The sequence below is a fragment of the Panthera onca genome, chromosome C1, assembly GCF_046562875.1.
Source record: "Panthera onca isolate mPanOnc1 chromosome C1, mPanOnc1 haplotype 2, whole genome shotgun sequence".
In the NCBI taxonomy this organism is placed as follows: Eukaryota; Metazoa; Chordata; class Mammalia; order Carnivora; family Felidae; genus Panthera; species Panthera onca.
In genome coordinates, this window is record NC_138346.1 from 90,029,091 (window position 1) to 90,057,067 (window position 27,977).

Here is a 27,977-nt window from a genome sequence, read left to right on the forward strand (position 1 = left end):
ATTTGTCACTAGAAAAGGGTTAAGAAGTTACTCTGCCATCTTAGACCATAAGACTTTGGCCAAACACTTGAGTAGCTTACTATTTAAGGTTGACCCTGTAGCTTAGGAAGACCCAAATACTTTTGCAGACTAAATCAACTGTTATTTCAGACTGCATGTAAAATATTAAAAATGATAAAGTATAGTAAGATACTGGGATAAATATAGGGAAATGGATAAGTGTTTGGAAGAAAGGAGGACACCAAACTATAAGTAGACCAAAAAAAAAAAAAAGTATGTTTTATTATTTTTTTGCAGGCAGGAAGGGAGAATATAATAAAGACTTTAAGCTAGGATAAAGATAAAAATATCAAGATAGAATGTGAAGGAATTGAACAATAGATACGAAAAGTAGATTTTACAACAAAATTCATAAAAGGAACTGTGGGAAGTTAATAACTTACTGTGGATTTTCTTGAAAAATGAAAAAAAAAAAACATTTTTTCAAAGGTGGTAAACAAATTAGTCCATGAGTTGAAGTTTATGAAACAGAGTACCTAGTACATGGTAGGTGTATGCCAAATTCTTATGTTGCTGGGGAACAGTAAGTCTTCCAACAAATATAGATAGATTTTATTGTGCCTAATGTTATCATTACCAGCTGCTGAATAACAATAAAAATAACTCACAATGTTATTTCCCCTTTCTTAGACTAAACTTTTGATTTCTGTGTTATAACTATCTCAGTCTTGTACTTGGACAAGAACTACTGCATTTATGAATCAAGTTTCAGTCAAGACTTTTCTTTTGTGATAATAATAATGTAAAAATCATAACTATTGGATATCTTAAAAACAACAACTAAAACGTATGCCTTGAAATTCTTCCTGTTTAATATAGGATGCTTGAAACTAAGAGCGCTCATGAAAACTCATATACTTTATTACTAGCTAGAAATTAATAGATTTAAGTAAGCGAACTAGCTCCTTTAGGATAAACAAATGGGTACCTTTTTAGATGAGATTATTTATTACAGTTACATCTGTGGATTTGATTTTTCCCTCATATTAATTTTATTCACATAGTGTCCTTGTAGGGCACATTTCACATCCTAGGGAAAGACTTTCTGGGTCTATATCCCATAAGCCAATTTATCTTATAAGTCAGTAATTCAGATGCATAGCCATCCAGCAAATGGAACCTTATCGTACCTAAAAAATAATGAAATTTGAAAAGGAACATGTAAGGGCTCAGGGACAATGGAAAAGGAGTTCTCTCTCCAAGTGTTTTCTTCCAGATACACCTTCTCTGTTTCTATAGTCAGTGCAACATGTGGATGCAGTGCTTTGTTATATATATACATGTGTACACGTGGGCACTCACACCTGCGTGCATGCATACACACACACACACTTGTGCTACCTATTACTTTTTTTTTAATTTTTAATGTTTTTTATTTATTTTTGAGAAACAGAGAGAGTGCAAGCCAGGGGGAGGGGGACAGAGAAAGGGAGACACAGAGTCCAAAGCAGGCTCCAGGCTCTGAGCTGTCAGCACAGAGCACAACATGGGGCTCGAACCTGCCAACGGTAAGATCATGACCTGAGCTGAAGTCGGATGTTTAACCAACTGAGCTACCCAGGTGCCTCCAGTACTTTTTAACATAAATAAAGCAAGACATGAAAAATATAAATTAGTACAATAAAAAGTCAATATACACAGAGACAGTTTGATAGGCTATGGAGAGAGGCTACGGTGGAATCATCTGTAAATTACTTGAAGTATTTTACACTTTTTTTCTTTGGTTTAGATCTTAATAGTAATTAATCTTTCTTTCTTTCTTTCTTTCTTTCTTTCTTTCTTTCTTTCTTTCTTTCTTTCTTATTCCACAAGGCAGAAAATCTGTTTACAGAGTGGAAATGGATATTATAAGGAATCAGTTTTAGTTTCTTCTCTTTTTGAAGAGAAGCAAAACCCTAAATCCTTGTAAATCTTTTATTACTGCCCTGAGAGTTTTAGACATCAGGCTACCTGGCAGGGTGGAAGGAGATAACCTGAAGAATTGTTCAGAAAGTTTGTCATTCCGTATTCCTCTTCTGGTTGTGTGAGAGGTTGTGTGAATAGGTTCGGGGAGAGTACATGATATCCTTCCTTCTCTCCCAATTGAGATGGGTCTAATTACTCCCTTTGGGAAGTACATGAACTTGCCTGGGCCACTTGGACACCTTTAGGTGGACTGGAGAGCTAAGTAGTTCTAAGGCTACCTAAAGGAGAGGAAACTGGTGATTGTTTTTTCATAAGTTCATAATAAAACTTTGAAGAATCCACAAACAATACGCTAAAGGAAGAGATAAGCATGCCTATAGACTAAATCATCATTCCTTCTGGGTTTGCATACCTTTAGAGCCTAAGCAGTAAGTTAAATAAAAGATGTGGTTTGAAAGTAAACAGAAGAACTATGACAGCAAATTTAATGTTTTCTTTCTTTCTTTCTTTCTTTCTTTCTTTCTTTCTTTCTTTCTTTCTTTCTTTCTTTCTTTCTTTCTTTCTTTCTCCTTGTCAGCTTCCCTGTGCTGCAGGCTGGGCAGGGAAGTTGGAAGAAAAAACATTGACTTAAGTTATTTATAACAAGTGTCCTAAAAACCACAGAAAGACTAATCGATCTTGTATCTTTCCTATCTCATTAAATATTTTAACTGACACAGACAAAATAAAGTGTCTGGAACAGGAAAATTAAGAAAGTATATGAGGGGAAGAATGGTTTTATTCCCTCTTACTGCTGCTTTGATCCACATTCCCTGTCAGATCTTCCTTTGTAGTATCTCATTGCTATTCCTGGTGTGGCTGTGCTGTTTTCACTCACATTTTGCAGGCTTCCTTCTCCTTTTGGACTATCTGGAGGGAAAAGTCTAGTATTTCTCACTTGGCTTATCTTTATTTGGACTACATTATTTTCTTTTCTCTGTTTTTCGGGACTTTTAGCCTGAGGAAAAATTGACAGAAAGCTTTCATATTCACTTGACAAATTAGAGATTCCAGTACATTTCTCCCTCAAAAATTACCCGAAGGGTGAAACACATTTCAATACTTGACTGACCAAAACAAAGTGGGGAAGAAATATAGTTGAAGGAACATAGCAGAAGACGTTTTGGCAGAAGAGGCATTTGCTTACCTGTTTACTAAAGTTCCTGTGGTTCCCATGGACTCCTCCCATCTCCCTCTCCTTCCTTGCCTACAGATGCTGGAGATATTAATCCCCACAACCACCTTGCTTCTACTGCGTATGAAATGCTGCAACCACTTAGTATGTCCAATTTCAGTGTGACTTAACATCCTAGTTAACCCTCCGATGGTTCCCAAACTCTACACCAAGTTATAGACTCTGTGGAGAGAGGATTTGAAGTAAAGGTACAGTCCTCCTATTTGCACATTGCACCTACTCTAATAGGTCTGCCTGGTCCTCCTCACCAAGATTCATTAGCCATATTTTTTTATTGGAAAGTGGAAGAAAACACACATCCTACAAATATTCTACCCTCTGCCCAGTTTTCCTGACCCCCTACCTCATCCTTTTGCCCATGTGTTTCTTTTAAATATTATCTCCTAACACCTCTTTTCAACTTCAAAGTTATAGTGTGTTTTCATCTAGTCAGATTTCCTGTCCTTTCTTTCCTCTTCTCAGAATACCATCTAAAACTGGGTTCCACTTGCTCCACATTCCTTCTCTTCTCGCATTCTTTACATGCACTTCCACCTGAGAGCCCCAGTACAATTATTTTTGAACCTCCATTACAGTGACATTGCTGGATCTCGAGTCCTCTTAACTGTGTGAGATGCCACCCCCATGTTCACGGAGTCATAATTTGCCTCTTCACTCTATCTGCCGCCAATCCCCACTCAGATGGGCTCCCTGCCATGTATACAGAGGATTCTCTGTGGAAGTTTGGGGAGAGATGGAGGTGGTGGAATGAGTTGTGATTGTGCCTATTATGATCGTCTGGCATCCTTAAACTCTGTGAGTCTCAGATGGAAACCCAGGGGTATTATGAGATAATCTTTTTAGATTTGTCTGGGAATATTACCACTGTCTAGGATGTTGGGTTTTTTTTTTTTAATCTTTAAGGATTAACTTTAAGCAGAATGTGAAGTAAGATACTAAAAAGCAGACATTAAATACATCTCCTCAAGTAATTCTTAAACATCCTAAATTTAGTACCAATAATTTAACTAACGTTATGCAATTACATGTACCATGTTTCAAAATAATCAAATCATAAGAAATTTTAAAATAAAAAATTCAAGGAAGTCTCTAGTTAAGCATTTACATAGCGTTCATTATTCTGTCAGCCAATGTACCAGGAAGCAGGACAATTGATAATATCTTTGCTTTGTGTAGAATGGAAGCATATGGGTTTAAATACCTTGTAATACAGCACTATTGAAATTTGAACCCTGTCTTCTCAATAAAGGCACTATACAGGATCTTTTGGAATACAACTTCTTAATAGGAGATTCTGATAGATAGCAAAGTAAGAAACAAAATATAAATGCTTGTCATGATTGCTTTCTATGTTATATATTCCATTTGCTGTTTCTATTGAAAAAAATATTGAATGTAAAATGTAATTGAAAGGAATATGGAAGAGTTTTTGCTTTTGTAGATGTAAAAGAAGAATATCTTTTTTTTTTTTTTTTCCTGTTTGGAACAGTGTATTTATTTCTATTCATAATAGCATTATCTGTTTCATATGATAAGATGTTATTTTTAATGAAGAAAACACTGAGGCAATTATAATTGTAAATTGTAAATAAAACATTTATTCTAATCATCATTTAAACACAAATAAGGATACAATTGCAAGATACAATTAAATATAATAAGAACAGTGCATTATGAAATACAAATGACACATACACCCTTGAGTAAAATTTGCATATTTTAAGGTGGCATTTTAACCATTTACAATTGATATAATTTCTATTTATAATTAAATGGGCTCTTTAAAATATCAACACTAGTAAAAGTGGCATAATCAAAGAGCCCTTCAGGTTGTACATTTACATAAGCCACCTGTGGAAATTTGAATTTGGAATAAAATTCTCACCTAAGTTAATCTAATGTACATAGTATGTCATGCACCTGTTCACAACATATTGCTAGAAACCATTGTATGGTAATAAATGTGTGAGCAAAGTAGAAAGGAATATATGATTAAGCATAAGCTATTCTGTATAAGGTGTAGATAATGACAGTAGCATATTGAAACTGATTCTCATCTAAGCATAGCAGGGAATTGGAAAGCCATACTTACTAACAATAGAGACAAGTCATACCACATTTATGCTTCTGAGAACGAGGGATTCATATTTCCTATAGCAGATATTAGTGATATGGCTGTGTAAAGGAGTAGAAAATGGCATGGATGACTTTCTAGCATTGCTGAGCTATTTCCTCTGAGTAATAAAGCAAATGCTCAGTGGTTGCTCCATCTCAGTGTCTCTGGCTTGCTGTCTGTTCTTTTCATCAAAGTCGACTTCCACTTCTTTGCAACCAGATTCGGAATTCCCTATACTAACTCAATTAGACATTTGCTTAGTGTTACAACCGTGTACTTTTGAAATTGGAAGGAGAAAGAATTTCTCAGCAACATGCAGTTTTTTTGTTTGTTTTTGTTTTTGTTTTGTTTTGTTTTGTTTTGTTTTGTTGGTATGTTGGCTTAGTGCTGCGCTTATATTATCATGGGAACAAGGCACAGTCCTTGCGTTCATGGAGCTTACAACTTAGTGGGGGAGCAGATACATAAACAGGCAATTGCAATGAGGTATTTTAAGTACCACAACGGAGAGAATAGGTGTGCTACAGGGAAGACGTATGAGACTTCTAACCCAAGCTTGCAAGGGTGGGAGCCATGGGTTAAGTTTGACTTCCCAGAGTTAAAAAAGTAGAACCAAACAAAACTATGTGAATTAATTGAAATACATACCTTCCCCGACTTATAATGCAGTTATGTCCTGATACACCCATCATAAGTTGAAAATATTGTCAGTCAAAATGCATTTAATACACCCATCCTATCAAATGTCATAGTTTAGCCCAGCCTACCTTAAACATGCTCAGAACACTTACTTACATTAGGCTATAGGTGGGCAAAATCATCCAACAAAAATTCAATGTTATAATAAAGTATTGTGTATCTTGTATAATTTTGTGACTACCATACTGAAAATGAAAAACACAATGGTGTCTGGGTACAGAATGGTTGTAAGTGAATTGGTTGTTTACCCTTGTAATCACGTGTCTCTGGGAGCTGTGGCTCCCTGCTGCTGCCCAGCATCAAGAGAGAAAGTATCATCATATTGCGGATGTTTAGCTCAGGAAAAGATCAAAATTCCATATTTGAAGTATAGGTTCAACTGAAAGTGTATGGTTTTCACACTCTCATAAAGCCAAAAACTCATTTCGAACCATGGTAAGTCAGAGACCATCTGTACTCAGAATGTTAGAGCAAGAAGCCGCTTTTGTCTCATCTATCCATTTCTTTATTTACCTGTTTTTCCAGTTTCAACCTGTGCCTCTGTTGAGTTTCGTTGTGCAGATGGGACATGCATTCCAAGATCAGCACGATGCAACCAGAACATAGATTGTGCAGATGCTTCAGATGAAAAGAATTGCAGTAAGATATTCCACTACCTTTTGTTTGTTCCTCCCTGGGTACCTTTGGCATTCCATGGAGCACTGCCCAATGTTTCACTGAACCTTGTCCAGAATTGATGTGTAATTAACCCCTGTTGTGTAGGATAATTGCATTTTTATCTCTTCAAATGAGGTTAACTTTTCTTGTTTCTGTGACCTACATAGAAGGCTCATAATCTTTGCAGATGAGGTGTTTTTCATTTTCTGTTTACCTCCTTACAGATAATACAGATTGTACACATTTCTATAAACTTGGAGTGAAAACCACAGGGTTTATAAGATGTAATTCTACCTCACTGTGTGTCCTGCCAAGTTGGATATGTGATGGGTCTAACGACTGTGGGGACTACTCAGATGAATTAAAATGCCCAGGTAATTCTAGAAAGAAAAAAGTCTTTGCCTTGAGATTTAGAGTCTCATTGTATACAATAAATTTGTGAAACTTTATTTTTAATATCCAGTGGTTAGGATTAAAATTTAAATAATGTAGACTAAATTACAGGAAACCATCCTCTTCCAAACATGCCCCTTGATGTTTTTTAATGAGTTATGAAATGATGCTCAAGAAATCTGTTCTGTATTTGGATCGATTTCCTTTGAATGTTCAATTCGTCATTAATCCTCTTAAAGTTGGTGATTAAGTCTTAAAATGTGTGATCTCTAAAGTTTCCATGGAAGTATTACATAGTGAGAAAAAAAATATTCATGAACTAAAGGGGGAGAGACAATGTTTCTCACCACTGGCTTTATTCAATGTCATACAGTTTGTATTGTCATGTTAGGCTGTTTGATGAAGTTTACACAATCTTTTGACATAGTAGCATGAGTAACAGTTATTTTCACTGGATCAAGGTCAGAAAGGCATATTTATATCTGACTTTTTAACCATTTTTGCAAACATAAGCTCTTTCAGATTGTCATCTGCATTCTTAACAGAATGCTTTCCATTGAAAAGTGCTGTTCCTTTCTAAGTATTTGAGAAAACAAATCTAAAAAAAAATATAAGAAGTAAAGGTGTTAAATTACTATAACTGGAAATAGATATGCTTTATAGGAAACTATTTCAGTAGTTTCATGACTACCATACTGAAAATGAAAAGCAGAATGGTGTCTGGGTACAGAAGGGTTGTAAGTGTATTGGTTGTTTACCCTTGCAATCACGTGTCTCACTGGGAGCTGTGGTATTTCCTCCTTCTTACCCTGTTGCCATACTCACTTTTTCCATGTTTAGTTAACATGCAAGTTTTAAAAAATATTTTGGGAAATTATATTCATAGGTATTCTATGCAGCAGTATACACACACGTACACCCAATCTCTAGTGTCGAACGATATTCTTAATAATTCATAATCTATCACTTAATCTGCATTAGCAGATTCCTTTTATTTTTGTGTTTTCCTGCTCAACGATTTGTAACATTCTTGATATCATTTTTGTTCCTTCTGTGTTTGAAAGGCTAGCTGCATCCTAGGAGGAACTGGAGAACTTTTCCGGTTCTATGGAGAACTTTTATATGCACTTGTGACTGTGGCTCACCGCAACTCTTCCACATTTTACTTTTAATCACATAAGACGTTTTAAAAGAAATATACTAACACTGATTTAGACTCATGGACCCTGGGTGTCTAGATTCATAATCTGTTGTTCTTTCTACAAAAATTACCTCATTATGGCTGTAGTTAATTTTTAAAATTAACTTGAAGGCAGCATGTAATAGATACTCATTAAAACTTACACATATATAAAAACTTTGTGGCCTTTATATATTTCTAATATTAACAAATTATTTTTAAAGTTTACTTTTAACATTAATAAAGAATTATAATCATAGTGGGCAAGGAGAGGGGAGCTACATAGACTGATGAGACAGGTAGATTGGACAGACTGGAAGCCGGTAATAGGTCAGGCTAAACACCTTAGGTGATATCTAGACAATATCCTAAGAAAAAGTAAGACATAAATCACATGATTTTTCAGTTTAGTGGTGAATTCTGTCAAAAATTTTATTTTCATTTTCAATTAAATATACAAAATTGGCATTTGAAAAAATAAAATGGGATTGTTATCTTAATACAGTCACAACGGATTATTGTCGTATGATTATTATAGTGTGAATGGATTATTATATTGTGATGTATATTCTAAGGTTTCCTTCCAAATTGGCTATGAGCCAGTCTAAAACTATGTAAACCTAAAGGTACAAGGGGACCTTGTAGAGAAAAATCTAATTTAGTAGAGAAAAATCTAATATTTTATATGCTCTCTTAGAAGTGATAATAAGAGGCGCCTGGGTGGTTCAGTTGGTTACGGCTCACGTCATGATCTCACAGTTCATGGGGTTGAGCCCTGCATCAGGCTCTGTGCTGACAGCTTGGAGCCTGGAGCCTGCTTCAGATTCTGTGTCTCCCTCTTTCTCTCTGCCCCTACCCCACTCATGCTCTATCCCTCTGTCTCTTAAAACAAATAAATAAACATTGAAAAAGATGCAAAAAAAAAAAAAAAGAAATGATAATAACAATACTCCACAGTCTACAAAATATGTAATTTACAAAGTAACTTTGCATGCAGATACTTATTCTCAAGATATTTATGTAAGAGATAACATTTTTAGAGATTCCATTGTAAATTGTTTTTCTTTTTAAAGTACAGAATGCTTATATAAACCTTGTCAAAGCATACTCTTAATACAAGACAACAGGAACACCCAGCCCACACTTTCTCAGTAAAGACCCACTAATGTTTTTGTAATGTTATTCATCTTTATGAATATAGAATTACAGATATTTTCCACCAAAAATGATTCTTTAGCCTTAGTCCCATTCACTTCATAATTATCTGTTTTATTTTGTTTTGTTTTATTTTGTTCTATTTTGTTTTATTGTTTTGTTTTATTTTATTGTATTTTATTTTAATTAATGGTACTCCACATTATTTGTATTTAACAAATTTTTCCATTATCTTTTTTCTGATCCAGGATCCAATCCTGTGTTGGATTTGATTATCATATCTTCCTAGTCCCTTCTGGTCTGTGCCAGTTTTTGTTTTGTCTTGTTTTAGTTTTTCCTTGGTTTTCATGACCTTGACATTCTTTTGTATATGTATATGTATATGTGTGTGTAATATATATAAATGAAAATAATTAATGTTTATTTTTGAGAGAGAGAGAGAGAAAGTGCAAGCAGGGGAGGGGCAGAGAGAGATGGAGACCCAGAATCCAAAGCAGGCTTCAAGCTCTGAACTGTCAGCACAGAGCCCAACACAGGGCTTGAATTCATGAGCCATGAGATCATGACTTGAGCCAAAGTCAGATGCTTAGCCAACTGACTTTGCCACCCAGGCGCCCCTAATATATATAAAATTTTATTTTAAGTAGGCTCCACACCCAATGTGGGGCTTGAACTCATGACCCTGAATCAAGAGTCTCATGCTCTACCAACTGGACCAGCCAGACTCCCATGACCTTGACATTCTTGAAGAGACCATCTCAGCTTTCATTTAAGATTTTTTGTTACTTATCTCTTCCAGTTTCCAGAGTATTACTGTTTTATTATCTACCTAACATTGTGGAAGCTAAGATTAATTTAAATTATTTAACATTACATTCTGTATTTTATCACAGTTCAAAACAAACATAAATGTGAAGAAAACTATTTTGGTTGTCCTAGTGGAAGGTGTATTTTGAATACCTGGATATGTGATGGTCAGAAAGATTGTGAGGATGGACTTGATGAGTTCCACTGTGGTGAGACATTCTATCTTGTTCTGTGACATTCTTTTTCTGTATGCCTTATTACTACTTATATGCTGATGTTCTCTTTTTTACATAGGAATTTTATAAAAAATGTTGCTAATTGATTTTAACAATTTTCATTTTTATTAAATATTACAAAATGATAAAAATTAAAATAGAACAGAACTTATAATAAAGAATAACAGTCTCCTGTCCCAGCCTTTTATTTTAACATTAATGGTTATCTTTATCAATCTAAATGGTATACCTTTATTTTCTGACTTATTAACTTGAAATGCTAATATATTTACTTTCTGCTATAAAAAATAAGGTTTTAGTTCACACTACTCATTATACTCTGCCTACCTATTAACATTGTTATTCTAAATGTTTCTATTAATTACATGTATTGTTTTAAATAGTTTACTTAAATTTGTATTTCCTCAAATTCTCATCTCTCAGCATCTAACCTCCTAATTTCTCATGTGTACATTTCATTTTACTTGGCAAGGCAAGACAGCACTTTGAAAATTTATTTTATAGAATTTATGGATTTTGTAATTTCTAGGCCAAAGAAATTTTCTACAGGGAAACAAAGCATATATTCATTATTTTCATTTAACACAAATAACGTACACTGTGGTGAATAGACAAAGTAGAGGAAAAGATTAAAAATGGATCTTCTATGAAATGTCAAACTCCTCTAAAAGTAAATGTCATCATGAAATATGAAGGTGCATTTTGTTTGATTAAGATGCTATATATCTTTACATTAGAGCCAGATTCTGAACAGGATTAACAGAGAACTTTACAAATAGTTTATGTAGATTCATAGTTTCTGGACAGGAAGCCATTATACGGTTGTACTTTCTTTAGTTTCATTTTTTCCAGGCTTCAGTTTTTCTAAACTCTTTTCAACAAGTCTTCTAAGTGAATATTTTAAATAAAGATGCAAGGTTATTAAATAATTTATAGGATCAAAATCAAATGTCTATTTTTATTCTCATTTACATTTGGAACACTTGAATTTGGAAGGGTTTTATTTTGGATTTTGCCTGGTAATAAATAGGCTGAGTGGAGGAATAGGCCAAGGGTGAAGGAGAAAAATCACAAACCTGACTTTGGAAATAAATGGAGTACACTATTATAAATGCATAATTTGGTAGTAAAATACAAGCCACCATGCCAATGAATTTGGATGTTATTAGTCAGCCTTAAGTGTCCCTAAGAGAGAAAAGTAAAAACACTTAAGGTTTAGTAGGTAGGGGTGTAAAACTGGTGGCTTGTCTTTGAGCTAAAAGCCCCTTAGTCACCTCATCATTATAAACAAACATATATGCTGGTGAATATAGCACATTGTAATCTTGCCTTAGAAGCATTTTTTTCTCTAGTTGTTCAAAAATCAATTAAAAAATAGGACGGATGACTAGACAACACTTGGAATATTTGTTTTATATCTATGTACCAGATGTTGAATTTTTTAATGACACCCTGGAATATATATTTAGGGGAGAGTGGCCAGCATAATTCTGTGAAAATTCTGTGGGAGGAAAAATGTTGCATAACCTGAACACTCAGCGGGAATAAGCAGGCTGTTGTCAAAATTTTATAGAGCTGTAGTAGAGAAGAGAAATTTGGCTTGTTTTATTATAAGACAATTGATTTTAGCAAAATCTAAAGGAAGGACTTTCTCACTGTCAGATCTATCCTAAGATGGTCTCACATGATTTTTTTTTCTATTGCATCTAAAGCAAACATTTTTGTTTGTTGTCTAGATTCTTCTTGTTCTTGGAACCAATTTGCTTGTTCTGCACAAAAATGTATATCTAAACACTGGATTTGTGATGGAGAGGACGATTGTGGAGATGGATTAGATGAAAGTGATAGCATTTGCGGTGAGTTGTTTCTTTTGTGTTCTCGTTCAATTCTTAGGCATATGATATATGTGCACTACAATTTTAGAGCAATCAAAAACATGAAACTCTGTTTTCTACTCTGTTAAATTTAATTTAAATTTACATATACATTTCCATGTAGCTGGTTTTATTATTTTAATGACAACCTGTCGTTCTACTATTTTTACATACACAGTTATTCAGTTTTTAGGATTTTTCCTGAATATTCACAATGAATACATTTGCAAATTTTATTTTTTTTTAGTATTCAATTACTTCTTTGGAATAGATCTCAATGACTGAGAATACTTGGATCAAATAATCAAACATTTTTCATGGCTCATGATATGTATTGCTAAGTGGCCCTCAAAAATATACTGATTTGCACTGTCACAAGCTACCCACACTATTTATGTTTGTATATATGTATTATAGTGATTGTTATTAGTGGATTGTTTTAAATAGATAGTAAAGAAGGGGGATATTTATGTATTTTTAAGTGTACTTCAATAAACAGCTTTCTAGGATTAGAGATAGAATGTCCCACTATGTATCAACTACATAGCCAGTGTAATTGCTTTCAAATAATCACAAACATTTAACAAATAACTTAAATGGGATTATTAGCTTAATTTTTTTAAGGGGAAAAAGAAGGAAGTGATCTAGTCTGTATAAATTTATTACAAATGGACAGCCATTCTACTATTTATTTATGTGTCTTTGTGTTTATCTTTCTGATCTGTTTCTATTTGCATGTTTGTATTATAGGCATAAAATCTTTACTCATTGCATTAGCCCTATTTCATAGCTTTTATCATCCTTATTTTAGAGAGAAAAGGACCTGAGTCATAGAATAAGGTGCATGTACAGAGTTAGGTGTACTTAACACCATTTTTAAATTTCAGTAGTTGTGGCCTTTTAGGTCACTTCCATTGAGACAGGTTGCTAGGATTTTATACTATTCAAGTTGTTCGTAAACAACATAAAATTAGAGATGTCCCCTGAAAGCAGGCAATTTATTTTCTTGTATTTTAGCCACCCCAAATCTATCTTTTGTTTACATAGCTAAAACAGTTATGTGGCAGATAAATACAGAAGGATCACTGTAGAAAAGCTCTGAAAGGAAAAAGAAATCAGTAATCAATTAGATGTTTCACCAGTGGCTTTTAACTACTTTTTCCTCTTTGCTATTGATTTTGTTTTAATTTTAACAAAAGAATCACCTACTTGCAATGAGGTGAGCATGTTGCCAGTCACTAAAATCATCTTGGATTTGACCTTTTGTTTCACCCTACACCAAAGTGCTCAATTGATACCTCTGTCTTTTCTGAGTGGACACAGCAAAATAGAAGGTATAAAGCTTATGCAATCATACATAGCTGAATTATCCCACATCTGCATTTTTGCTACCTATTAAGAGGGTACAAAAAATCTCCCTTATGTAACTATTGTGATCATCTAACATGAATCAATGTATACAATATAAATGTTCTTTTTCAGAGTATTATTGCCAATCTACATCTATCAATGTGCTGATAACTTTTTAAATAATTAAAATGGTAATGGACATGTTTACCTGTTGTCAAAACCTGTCTGTTTAACTTACTTACAGGTTGTATTTTATATGCTAACTGCTAAGCTGGTGACACATACAAAATCTTTAGACCAAGTATCATTGAATGAACTGAATCTAATATACTAGGTTTGGAAAGAAACTTTATAAATAATTTATCTCAGTAGTTCACAACCTTAAGTGCACAAAATATTCTTCTTAGAAGTTTGTTAAAAATGTAGATTCTTTTTTTAATTTTTTTAACATTTATTTATTATTGAGAGACAGAGAGACACAGAGCGTGAGCAGAGGAGGGGTAGAGAGAGAGAGACACAGAATCTGAAGCAGGCTCCAGGCTCTGAGCTGTCAGCACAGAGCCCAACGCGGGGCTCGAACTCTCAAACTGTGAGATCATGACCTGAGCCGAAGTTGGTCACCCAACCAACTGAGCCACCCAGGTGCCCCAAAAATGTAGATTCTTAATCTTCATCTTTAAATATTCTAATATGTGCTGTAAGCACAACCTTTCTTAATAAACACAATAATGGTTCTGACTTGGAATCTGAGGATCCCATTTAGTTAATAAATTGCTTTAGGTCACTCAGAGAATCAGTAATGACAGAGCTAGGACCAGAATTCAGATTTCTGGAGGATTTCCTAAATGGGATAGTAACTCTTACCAATCAAATGTAATATCTGAGCAGGTACCCAAGATGGATCTGGTGGAAATCTTTCAGCTTGTCTTCCTTTCCTGGAATTCATTTCCCTGAGGAAGGCAATGTGTCTCCAGATGGCAGGAGTAACTATGGAATGATGCCATGAGTTTTTTCTTTGGCCCATTTTCTTTCCAATTGACTATGATGTTTTGGCATGCTCTTAACACAGAATCTATTGAATACTATCAAGGGAGTCAGGAAATTAGCTGCAAAGAGCTTTATGCCATTTTATAGCTTGAGGTGTCTTAGTAATTATCTAGTCATTTCCCTCATTTTACAAATAGTGAAGCTCAAATACTAGTCTTCTCCAAGGTCGTAGCAAATTAGATTTCTCAATAGCCAAATTGATGTTATATCTATTATGCCTACCTTGAGAATAAATTGGGTGATAATCGGAAAGTAGACAAGGAGTTTCACATGCACCAAAACTTCCTTACTAGGGAGAATGCCTTTTTTTTTTTAAACTCAAGCTAAATAACAAAAATATTATGGAAATTAAAGCACTAATTGAGAGCATAATAGTAAAAGTGACACTTTATATTTTAATGGCAAGTTTGAAAAGATAGATCATTATGAGGAATAGTATAAAAATAAATTCTGGAGGAAGATAATTTTATTACAGAAGGTACTAAAGACATAATAGTTAGCAGGTAAATTCATTTTTAAATGAAAGCAACATTTATTTAATAGATTTTTTACGATTTCTTCCAGGAATAGATATCATATTAAACCTCATTCTATTAGCACTGATCCCCAATCAAATGAGCACATGTGAATTACCTGGAGGACTTTTCTACATTCACTTGCCATCCTGTCTTCTAAGCTAAAGTATATGTGAAGGACAGTCATGTTTATGAAGGAGAAAATCCTCAAGGGGTTTTATATGGGCACCCTGTTGCCCTGCCGTATTGAAAACATTGCCTTGAAAAGCATTTTCTGCTCCTAGCAACTCTACAGCTGAAAAGAAAGATGATAATTATATAATGAAAGCATGTTGGTCACTGCTTTAAATGTTTGGAAACAAATATCTCTCTTCACTCCATTCAGTCGTATTGTATTTTATTCCTGGAGATAATAGCTTTTTTTTTTTTTTTTGAATAGTTCTAACAATGTGTTTTCTTTCTTTCTTTCTTTCTTTCTTTCTTTCTTTCTTTCTTTCTTTCTTTTTCTTTCTTTCTTTCTAGCATCTTTCTATGGGCAGCTTTTGCTCCCAGGAAAATGAAGTTAAAGAAAAGTTAGAACATGATTTGAGGGTCATGTAACTGATTCACTCAACAAACATGTTATATAAATAAAAGCAGGAGCTAGGAAAATATCATGAGAAATAATCATGTTCTGTTTCATATGTTTACCCTATACCCACATAAGGAGAAACAAAGAAACCACCAATGACCCTTTGAATTTATAGTGAAAGTCAGCAAGCATTTTTTTCTTTCTGTTCACATCTGAAAAACATCATACATCTAAAGGGACATTGAATTGACAGAGCAAAGGTAAATTCTATTTATTAAGTGTGTATGAAAAAAAGGAACATGCATATATTTATTCTTTTCAGCCAACACAAGGTGGGGAGTAACAGTCATAGCATTAGTGGTTAAGAGAAGGTGCTTAGCAATCAGAAGAGTTTTGGACTCCTAGCTCAACCTGTGGGACTTTCAACTTCTCTGAGGCTCAGTTTTCTTTCAGTGAAATAAGGCTAATAATAGTCTACTGGTTAGGATTACTGCAAAAATTAAATGAGTGAATATATTATGTGCCTAGCATATATTAAGCAATAAAAATTTCATTATTATCATTACATTGTTATTATAACTATTACTATTATTATTATTATCCTTATAGGTTCTGTCTTTTAGAAACGTTATCAAAGTTTATTCACAAGTCTATGACATATCTATGCTTTGCTACATGTTACAAGCAGAAAAGATCTTTCTTGTTTTCTGCCATGTAGCCTTAAGAAATCTGACACTTGCAATTAGCAAGAAATGCATTCTGGGAGGAAAATGTGTAAACATCTGTAGGAGAAGGATGCTATCTAATGATTCCAAATAGCTACAATCTCTTCCTTGTTAGCAACATTCTTCTGTGTCCTTTCTTTCTAAGGGAAATATAAATGTTAGACTTTCCCAGCAGACATGCAGTGATCTTAATGGCATTCCTTCCTTGGGTTTCAGGCACTGCCACCTGTGCAACTGACATGTTCAGCTGTCAGGGCTCCCATGCCTGTGTGCCACGGCACTGGCTTTGTGATGGTGAAAGGGACTGTCCAAATGGAAGTGATGAGCTCTCCACAGCAGGCTGCGGTAAGAAACGTGAAGGAAAGCTGCCGCAGCACCCTCAGACTCTTGCTTTTGTAGTATTTACCATCTCACATTTTCTCTCACTTTCCCACTCCCTGGACTCATACATAGTACCAGAATTAATCAGGTGGGATGTTGTCATCAGAGTAGTTCAGCAACCCCTCTAACCAGCTACTGTCCAGAGATTTTCAAACATGCACATTGGGATTACCCATTTAAAAACCATTCTGATGAACACAGACCCATCTCTTCTCTTCTGAGATGATGTAGCTATCTGATGTTGTGTGACTATAGTAGATTTGTTATTTTCTTTTTAGAACCCCACCCCCACAAAGTGTTTTAGATTGCCTATTACAGACACTCTATAAATGACTGATGTGATCCCAAATAACTACTGATCAGAAGGTCAGTAAACACCTATTAGTCCTGAGGAGAGGGTATTAACCCTTAGGTCAGGTAAAAATAGTATGGATATAGCTGAATGAAGCTGGGGGATCAGGGGAACACCTTTGGAGGTCAAACAATTTACTAAGTTTCTGACTCTTGGTCACCTCAGGAAATGTTCACGGAATTACTCAGTAGTAAAAATTTAGATAAAATATTTTGCATGATCAAGAGAATGAGGGGCCTGAATATTTGAAAACTGTCCCAAGGTCACATAGGGGATCCATTGAGCTGAGCAAGTTGTCAGAAGCAGTGCTGTGAATTCTGGCCATTAAAATGAATTCTGCCAATCATTTCTCCAATGACCTGTCTTCAGGTCTTTAAAACTGTATTTGAAGCCATAATATAGGTGTTTGTCTGTGTGGGTATGTATATATGGGTGGACGGGGTAGTTAAAGTGGAGAAAGAAAAAGAAAACTATGAGACAGGCCTGTGTGTTCAAAACTCATGCTATTATAGAATAGTTCACTTTGATATTGAAACCGATATGTGTGTCTGTAAAGGTCAATGGGGCCACTGAGGGCTACATAACAAAGGATTACGCATCAATTCAGTGATCCAGATGGCCCCAATATACTATTGCTATTGTAGTAAGTTAACACTCTGGGAGACATATTAACACTTTTGGACCACATGGGTGCTGTTAAGTAAATTATGCTAAAGTACAACAAATTGTACTCAAGTGACCTGAAAGCGTTAATGCCAAATAAGCCTCTGTTGCTTGGCGTTTTAAAGAATAATTCATGTATTAGAATTGGCATAATTCACTTGAGTTATATAACTGTCACAGAGTTCAAAGTTAGCGGAGTTATTAGTAACTGAATTTTACTATGATTATAATGGGAAGTTTTAATGCTACTTCTACATGGCTTCCATATCTTTTTTGAAAACAAATTTGTTGGAAATAAGTTACACTTGATTAAATCCAAGGAATCCTTTTTGTTTTACTTACCCATATCTCTATTGTAGTCATTACAGACTTGAAAGCAGAGATTTCCTTTTTTGAATATGGGTAAAAGAATAATTATAATACTTTAAATACCAAATTAAATATAGAAGATACTAGGTCATCATCAAGAAATATTATATAACAAAGGGTAAAAGTGTCATAGAAGGATTTCAAGGAAAAGAAATAACATTATCTTAGTAATGAAGGACAAAGAGAAAAAAGAGAGTTATTCTAGGTAGAGAGAAGTACCTATTAAGACATGGATGTGGTGGGGGGAGTTAGAAGGCATGTAAATTTTTTCAAGTGCCCATGATATGTCAATTATATTGTTAGGTTGTTTTATTTACATTATTGAATTCCCACAGTATCTCAGTGAAATGTTTTTGGGAATCTGCCAAAAATAGTTGTTAAATAGATGGGAATTTAAATAGCACCTGGGAATTTACTGAGTACCTAAAATAAGCTGATCTGCTTCATATACCTTATCTGGTCCTTGCAAGAAGTTTATCAGACGGATCTTATCATTCCCGTTAAGTGAATAAAGAAACAGATAAAACAAGAAAGTAAAAACCTTCCATAAGATATAAATCATAAGTAGCAGAGTGACTTTTTGCAAAACCTTTCTCTTTCTAGTATACTATAGTGACATATATCAGATACTTTTTTTATTTTACTTAAAAGTGAGATATAATTGACTTATAACATTATATGAGTTTTAGGTAAACAACATAATGGTTTGGTCTATGTGATATTTTACAGTAATTACTATAATAAGTTTAGTTAGCATCTATTCTATAGCAGATTTTTTATATTCAAAATATCTCAAACAACCTTGAGTCCTAACATACATTAATCTTTTAAATATTAGACAAAGTAATTGAAAATATTTAAATGATCTCCTCAAACCACTATGATTCCATGCATATAGTATTAAAGTTTATTTACTCTGCAAAACTTACCAGTTTTTGGACTTTTGCTGAAGGTTATTGGACATTTTGGTCAACTATTTTCCCCATTGGTTAGTACCCTTGTTAGAGCATTGTTTTCATGAATCAGGGTTCCAAAAGAATCAGTATTCCATTTCATGGATCAGTATTCTTAATTTGATGTGGTACTTACTTGTTGGGCTTATCAGACCATAGATCTTAACCTATTTCAATATCCCAAAGTCACCCAAGTTTTATTTTCATCTTAGAAACAATAGTTTTCTTAGCTATTTTGATGTTTTCTTTTCACTTCCATCATGAGCATTAGCACTCGGTAGTCTTTTCAGGTTCATTTTTCACAAAGAAGCAAGGTTTTTATCACTTTACTAGCAATCCTGCAGGCATAAGGAGAGAAAAAACCCAGCCACATTATTACAGTTGAATGATTTTTTTACCACTTATGAACTTTTGATTTCATCCTTTAGCAAACTTACAAATTGCTAAATGGCCTGAAATTTCAGGGTCACTGTGGAATTGGTGAATGTATTAATACTAAAACTTTGAATCAGCGTTCATATATTTCATATATAAATATATGCATGTTAATATATATTATGAATTTATATGTATGTCCATATATATATTATGAATGGAATATTGAGCAAACTTTTCTTTTTTGGTAAATAACTATGAATTATTGAGTATAATAGCATACATTCCCCAAAGTCCTAAGGTGGGGGAAGATGAAATAGGTATTCATCTAACTTTATTATTTGTGGTATCTTTATTAGCTCCCAATAATACATGTGATGAAAATGCTTTCATGTGTCATAATAAAGTGTGCATCCCCAAGCAGTTTGTTTGTGACCATGATGATGACTGTGGAGATGGCTCCGATGAGTCACTGCAGTGCGGTAAGTATACCCAAACTTTTCATAGAAGATGTTGTCAGGCTGAGTAAGAATCTTTTAAGATATCTTAAGAATTACATAAATACAAGAACAACACATTTCTTTATGCACTAAGGACATGTAAACTCAGTAATATATAGATGTGCCACAATAACTTCTTTAAGCTCTAGCTTAATTACACATTGACTTGGAGATCATGCCTACGTGTAGCATATTCTTATTAGGAGCCACACAGGGAAATGTTTATGAAAATGTTTTTGGTTTAAAGTGCTTTAAACTTTAAAGACAATATATGGCTAGCTAGGTCAGTCTTATAGCCAAATGAAATACTTGAGTGAGAAAAAAAAGAATTCACAACTATCAGAGAAATTGGATACGTAATATTTTCCTTTCACCTTATCCTTTTACATGTACACTTATTTGTTAAAATTGAATAATATAATGATAAAATTTATCTTATTGCATATATATTTATAGGACCAGTACATATATAATATACACACAAATACAAATATAACTTTTGTAGTGAAAATCATTAAAAATTCCTAGTTGAAATTGAATTCTTACATGAACCTAGTATTTTTGTAAGAAGCAAAAAAAACCTTAAATACATACATGAGTAAATGTAAAATGAAAAGCATTAAAATCCACATATAATGATGAAAGGCAGTAGATTTAGTGCCCTCTTTTGTTCTTCCTGTGTTGTGTCTATAGCCTTGGTTTTTGATAGCAATCTCTGATAGAAATCATTGGATACCAGTTTTTATGATCATTTCACCATTAAGTCATAGATTCAATGTGATGTTTTAAAAGATACATCATAGCTCAAGGTGTTAATCGGAAGTACAATTAATTCTGATTGAATACCTTCCCTCTGTTAGACACTTACTCAGTTGATATGGAGATGAATGGGACAGAGATAGAAGAAATTGCAGACAAACAGGAAGATCAGAAATACAATATAGAAAAATAGCACACATTGTCAGATGGCAATAAGAATCACAATACATGGGAGCAAAGCTGAGAGAATAATTTTTGAGTCACTAAAGAATAAAGAAGCAAGGATTGTTAGAGAAAGTCATATTTGGATGGTAGAGAACATACACAGTGGTTAAAAGCTTGGACCTTAGAGGCATACAGCCTGGGTCCAGATCCTGGCCCTGCCCCTTACTATCTGTGTGATCTTTGAAAAGTTATTTCACCTTTTTGTACCCAAATTCTTCATCTATTTAAAAAAAAAAAATATATATATATATATATTTAAATATATATATTTAATTAAATATATATATTATATATATATTATATACATATATATGTTATATATATAATGTATAATATATATAATGTATAATATATATATTAAGGATGTTAAGAGAATTAAGTTAATATTTGTAAAGTGCTAAAAATAGTTCTGCACACACAGAAAGTTCTTTATATGTTTACAAATGACTGTAAATTGACATGGTTGAAGAATAGCAATTAGTCTTTTCTGAGGTAAGTTAGAAAGTTGAAGCTGGATTCTAAAAAGTCTGGAATATTTGTTAAGGAATTTGTTTTTAATTATTTGGCTCCTAGTTGGCAACACACATTTGAAATAGGGAAATGCCACAGTCAAAATATGTTTCAGGACCATCTTTTTCAGCAGAGCGGATGAAGTATTACCCTGGGAGAGGGGAGACATTAGGGAGACAGTAAGATAACTAGAAAATTATTGCAATAGTTCTGATGACTAATGATGTGATGATAAGCCAGGGCAGAAATGGTGGAATGAGGAGAACAGAATGAGTCAGAATTCATCTACGGTCAGATATGGAGGAGAAAGGAGAATTTCTAGCTCGGATGACTTGGTGGATGGTGTGTTACTATTAATGAACGTTGAAACACAAGAGATTAAGGGCCAAGTTTTGCAGATGGAGAAGAGAAATGTAAAAAAGAATTAATTTTGGATACTTTGAATATGAAGTGTTAATCAGACAATCACATAGAGCTGTACAGTGAGTGTTTGAAAATTTAGTTCCAGAGACCAAAGGATAACCAGGAAAATAAGATTAATTTGGTGGTCATTGGCATAAAGATGATATTCAAAATGTAGCCAAGAATGAGAACACCCAGCACTGCAGAAAGGAAAAGGGGAAAGCAACATGTTGAAGAGTGAAGTTAGGGCTTCACCTGCAATATTTTAGGATGGAACAGGAGTTGACTTCATACAGAAAGAAGGATAAAAGGGAACAGCAAACGTGAAGTTAGAAAGATGTCCAGGAGAGTGGATTATAAATATTAAATTAGGAAATTATTTACAGGGTAGTGTGCTCAACATCAAATGCTGAAGGAAAGTGAAATAGATAAAGAGTCTGAGACACCTTTGAATTCACTTGTCACTTGGTATTTGTTAGCTCAAAGAGGAATTTCAGAAGGCAGATGTGGAAATGGATATTAATGAACTGAGGAAGAGCTGGAGATAAGTGAGGAAACACTGGCTAGGGTAGTAGGAAAGAAGAGTAAGGTATAGTTAAGAGTTTTGTGGATGGATTTTTATTGTTACTGGGCTGGGAGAGACTTGAATGTAATGTACATATTGATCTACTGACCGAGGAGAATGAACTAGTGAGGAACAGGAGGGAAGAAAGACCAGGGAAACTGGAGTATTTTAGAACTCTCTAATTTTGCCATTCTATGTGACAAACATCTCAATTATATAATCATTGTTGAATTATTTTTCTATTGGAATTTTGTCTATTTGTTAATAAACATACAGATCTTATTCCCTGTTTTCAAAAGTAAAATATTTGCCAGATTTACCAGAAAGTTTCTTAATGGAAATGATAGTTTTTATTGTTAACAAACTTAGGAGAAATTCAATCTAATACTCATAATATTCAAAATCAAATGACTTTTACTTACAAACAGGCATAGATATGAACATTAAAAATTGATGGGTTGATACTGTGATTTGAATAAAGCTTTTTAATACCTCTAAGTATCAATATATAGGATAATTACAATAGTTTTGTTTTTATTGCTTTATAAATTTACTTTTCTTTCATTTTAGCAATGTCTTTACAGTTTCAACACTGCTTCCCAAACACAAACATAGCATTACAGCTTCTGAGAATTATTATTATAACTCAGAATCACTTCATCCATATGTTCTGGTGCTATACCTAATCAAGCTTAGTCTTGAAAAAAATTTAATAGCTTTATTCTTGTTTTTCATTCAGAGGGAAATTTTTAGAAGACAGATAATAGGTGAACAGAGATGGTATCGTATCCTCGAGTATTGCATTTCTGTTTCCTCACTCAGAAACACTAAGATTGCCTTGTTTTTTACTTTATTTTCTGGCCCTTAATCCTACTTTTCAACCACAAATATCTCTTCATTATGACCACTGTTCCTAAAAGAAATTAGAAACATTTATCATAGGAGACATGGGTAACTCCCATGGTTAACTAGGTATAGTGTACATTGGGGGATGTAGTTTTAATGAGTATTTGTTATATGAATTAGAAGGTTTGTTTTTTTTGTCTCTAGCATATCGACAGTGTAATGTGGAAGAATTTAGTTGTACTGATGGACGATGCCTCCTAAGTACTCAATGGCAGTGTGATGGAGACTTTGATTGCCCTGACCATTCTGATGAAGCACCTTTAAACCCAAAGTGCAAAAGTGCAGGTACAGAAAATATATAATATGCTTATTCCACAATTTGCTTTTTACTTTATATTTTTAAGTATTTTTTAAAGTTTATTCATTTTTAAGAGATAGAGACAGTGTCAGCTGGGGGAAGGGGAGGGCAGAGAGAGAGAGGGAGACACAGATTCCAAAGCAGACTCCAGGCTCTGAGCTGTCAGCACAGAGCGTGATGTGGGACTCGAACCCATGAACCATGAGACCATGACCTGAACCAAAATCAGACGCCCAACAGACTGATCCACCCAGATGCCCCCGCAACATTTGCTTTTTAATGGCAAAACTGTGACTCTGATTGTCATTCTAGTATGATATTCAAGGAAAAATGCAAATAATTAAGCATATGATGTTTCAAGTGATACCATGCAGGATCCTAGTAATCAACTATGTTTTGAAACTACTTTTAGAAATTTAAATCTGTGCCAAAATACAAAGATTTGAGGCAATGAACTTAATGAATCCATCGCCTTGCCCCCTTTGAAAAAGTTATTTTTTTCTTAATACATGATTATGTGAAAATAATTTTCTGGTATGGTCCTATTTGAAAATTTAAACATAAAATAAGCTGAGATTTACTGAGAGAAAGTCTGTATGAGTCATACTTAGGCACAATGAAATAAATTGCATATCACTTGAACAGAAATACATACATAGCCAAACTTGGTCTATTTATCATTTCACTATTCCAAAGACTGAATACATAGTCATATATTTAAAATAAACCCAATTGCTTTTTTCTCATGTACTTTACATGCTAATAGGCTTTCTTTTATCATGTATGATAATGAGTAATATTCAAGTCATCAGGTTATAAGTACCTGCAAAACCTAAACTCCTTTCCATAGATATATTTGGAAAAACTATTATTCACCACAAATGTCCTTTTTATGCCCTGACTTAAAAATGTCAACGTTATATTTCCAGGAAGAAAAAGAATTTAGGAATATCTACCGATTCTAGATTCTTAATTTTTAGTGACATATAATTTCTTAGAGACCTGTGGCTTGAGGGAAATGTCAAACTATCATCATACTTTTAAATTTCATCTTCACAATATAGGTGAAGACAGAAATACTCCATTAATTTTACTAGAGATGCTTATTTTGATTGTTAATTTTCATGGCAAAGAAAGATTTTCAATAAGTGTTGAACATGAAAGTACATTTTGCCCTTGATTTTTTTTTATATTTTGTGTATAAAATATTACACTATGTATAGAGAATTGTAGATGCACATATATTTACCATAATTTTTGACAGATAAGTTATCATATTTGTGAATGTTTTCAACAATTGTAGTATAAAGCAATGGCATGCCCTTTATGTTCCATTTGTTTTATTTTCTTTTTCCAGAACAGTCATGCAACAGTTCATTTTTTATGTGCAAAAATGGCAGGTGCATTCCCAGTGGAGGTCTTTGTGACAATAAGGATGACTGTGGCGATGGCTCAGATGAGAGAAACTGCCATATAAATGAATGTTTGAGTAAGAAAGTCAGTGGATGTTCTCAAGATTGTCAAGACCTTCCAGTCAGTTACAAGGTAGGTACTCATCAAAAATAGCAAATCACATGATACATTAGAATTTGAGATAGTGAACGCTATTTAATCTACTATAACTGTAAGACTTAAAATGCATCATAATATTGTTGAAGACATATGAAAATGTTGAACATTTTCAATGTATGCTGAACATAAAGAAAAACAAAATCAACAGAAGACCAGTGTTTAGGGAGATACTGCCATGTTGGTGGCACAAAAATATGTCTGCAACTCTTAAGTTCTCATTTCTTCCCTCATTCTTTCTCCCATCTTTGAAGTGAAATGGATTTAGCATCTGTCTACCACAACACTGGATAATACAATATTTTTCATATAAACAGAAAAAAAACAGAACACATGAATTATTAGGACTGAGTGCAGGTACACCAAAAATATATCATGCCTAACATCCTAATTGACTTTTGTTAGTACCATTTTCCTGAGGAGGGTGATTCACTGACAAAACTGATTGGCAAGAATAGCTCTTAAAAACATCTCCTTTTCATTCATGTTGGAAAGGAGGATGCAAATGAACATAAAATTAAAGCTGTACAGTAAGTTTGATTATGGTTGGGGAAATCTTAGGAAGAGCAATTCATTCAGAAGTCACGGTTTTTAAGTGAACACTAGTTCTGTCTGAATCAGCAATAGGACAGGCTCCTCTAAAACACAGACTCAGTCTAATGCCAGTTATACTATTACAGAGGTTAGATTTTATTCTACTGAATTCCACACTGATCAGAACACACCTGGGGTACTATGCACATTTATGGACAGGGCATTTTAAGAGGAACCTTGACAGATTGTAGTGTATACAAATTTGTACATCCAGAAGCATAAGGAGTATGGAACACACACCTTTAGGAGTTTTCCCTGGAGCAAAGATGAATTGTTATCTGTATTCAAATATATGAAGTACTGGAATAGGGAGCAACCTAGTCTGAGTTTGTTTCGAAGATTGGAATTATAAATTAGGAGGCGGATTCTGTTCAGTATAAGGAAAAGTATTGTAAAATACTCTTTACTTGGAAAGAGCTGTCTCATTTCTCACTACTAAAGAGGTTAAATTGTGGCTATCTTTCTTTAAAGCATGCTAGAGAAAATATTTGTATATTGCAAAGATGTTGTATCTTTTTTCTTGCCAGCCTTGACATCCCATGATAGGCCACTTCTGTCTAATGGTAAATTTAGCCAACCACTTTGGCATCTGTAATCTCTGAATTTCTGGTATTGTGATTAATTTAACTACATTGATAGGATTTAATTGTATGTAGATGAAACCAGAAAACTACAATGATCATTTTCCTCTATGCAAAAACAGGGATAAAAACCAAAACACTAAGGAAGCTACATTTGTTATGAAAAATATTTTTTTAGTTTGAATACTGTATTAAGACTTGGTTAAATTTATAGACTTAATGGGTGCCTGGGTGGTTCAGTTGGTTAAGCGTCTGACCTTGGCTCAGGTCATGATCTCACGGTCTGTGGGTTCAAGCCCCGCATTGGGCTCTGTGCTGACAGCTCAGAGCCTGGAGCCTGCTTCAGATTCTGTGTCTCCCTCTCTCTCCGCTCCTCCCCTGCTTACACTCTGTCTCTTTCTCTCAAAAATAAACATTAATTTTTTTTTTAAATTTACAGACTTAAAACACACATGTAGTCACTTATAACATTGTATTGTTGGTAAAATGAAACAAGACAATGAACCAAAATAACTCTTAATGAGATGAGTATCTATCAGATAATCAATTTTGGCAATAAATATTTTGAAACCCAATGGAGCAGAAAAAAATATTATTAGTGACTTATGCACAATGAATATAAAGTGTTTCTTGAAATATTAGGGAACAGGTAATAGAAATATTACAGATAATTAGTTACAATTTCAATGCAGAGTTTATAAATAGTGCTTTAGTTGTATCTGTATAATATATTCTATATTTCTATATGTTTATGGAATTTATAAATCATAGAATCTGTCTGTCATCCATCTATCTAGCATCTGTGTATCTTTCCATCTATCTAAAAACTTAAATTTCAAAGTAGATCTCCTTACATTTTTTTCTACGTGTATTTAAAATCTATCATAACAAATATGGTGGTAAAACCTAATAATCATAGAATATTAGATGACCACCTTTTGATATAACATCCAAATGAGCTTCAGTATTTTCATAATGCCTGCATATAAGAAGTACTTAGTACTCAGAAATGCCATATTTAGAAAACTACTGTGGTAGAAATAGATATCATCCAGAGCATCATATTAAATCATACTATTTTAATTACTTTATAAGACCATCATACAGAAATACTTGTTTGTTGATAACTTTAAAAAAATCAGTATTTTCACCTTGACTTCTCAGAAGGGGTCATAGAATGAAGTGAGAATTCTAGTTAAAATAGGTAATATATTTATTTAATCATTTAGAAAGTCTCTGTGTCTGATACCTGACAGAATTGCTATGAATAGCATTCTTGAATATGTACACATGTCAAAACTAATGAATAAAATAAAATATCTATTGGGGAAACAAGACCAATATAAAAATTCAAGCAGAATCAGAAATGAGAGATTTAAATAAAGTTTCAAAGCTAATATTTTACATATTGTGTTAAAAATATGTATATATGTATACATATACATACACAT

General features: G+C 33.7%; 1 protein-coding gene across 3 annotated transcripts in view; it reads left to right on the forward strand.

Moving 5' to 3' along the window:
- Positions 1 to 27,977, forward strand: part of LRP1B (LDL receptor related protein 1B) — a 1,899,539-nt gene that overhangs the window by 1,605,235 nt on the left and 266,327 nt on the right. For all 3 annotated transcript variants that reach the window (XM_078451331.2, XM_078451332.2, XM_078451333.2), the window contains exons 48-55: positions 6,540 to 6,653; positions 6,896 to 7,045; positions 10,293 to 10,415; positions 12,179 to 12,298; positions 16,741 to 16,869; positions 19,977 to 20,099; positions 23,629 to 23,769; positions 25,140 to 25,327. In XM_078451331.2, coding sequence (XP_078307457.2) covers positions 6,540 to 6,653; positions 6,896 to 7,045; positions 10,293 to 10,415; positions 12,179 to 12,298; positions 16,741 to 16,869; positions 19,977 to 20,099; positions 23,629 to 23,769; positions 25,140 to 25,327 — 1,088 coding nt within the window. The remainder of the gene's footprint in view (positions 1 to 6,539; positions 6,654 to 6,895; positions 7,046 to 10,292; positions 10,416 to 12,178; positions 12,299 to 16,740; positions 16,870 to 19,976; positions 20,100 to 23,628; positions 23,770 to 25,139; positions 25,328 to 27,977) is intronic.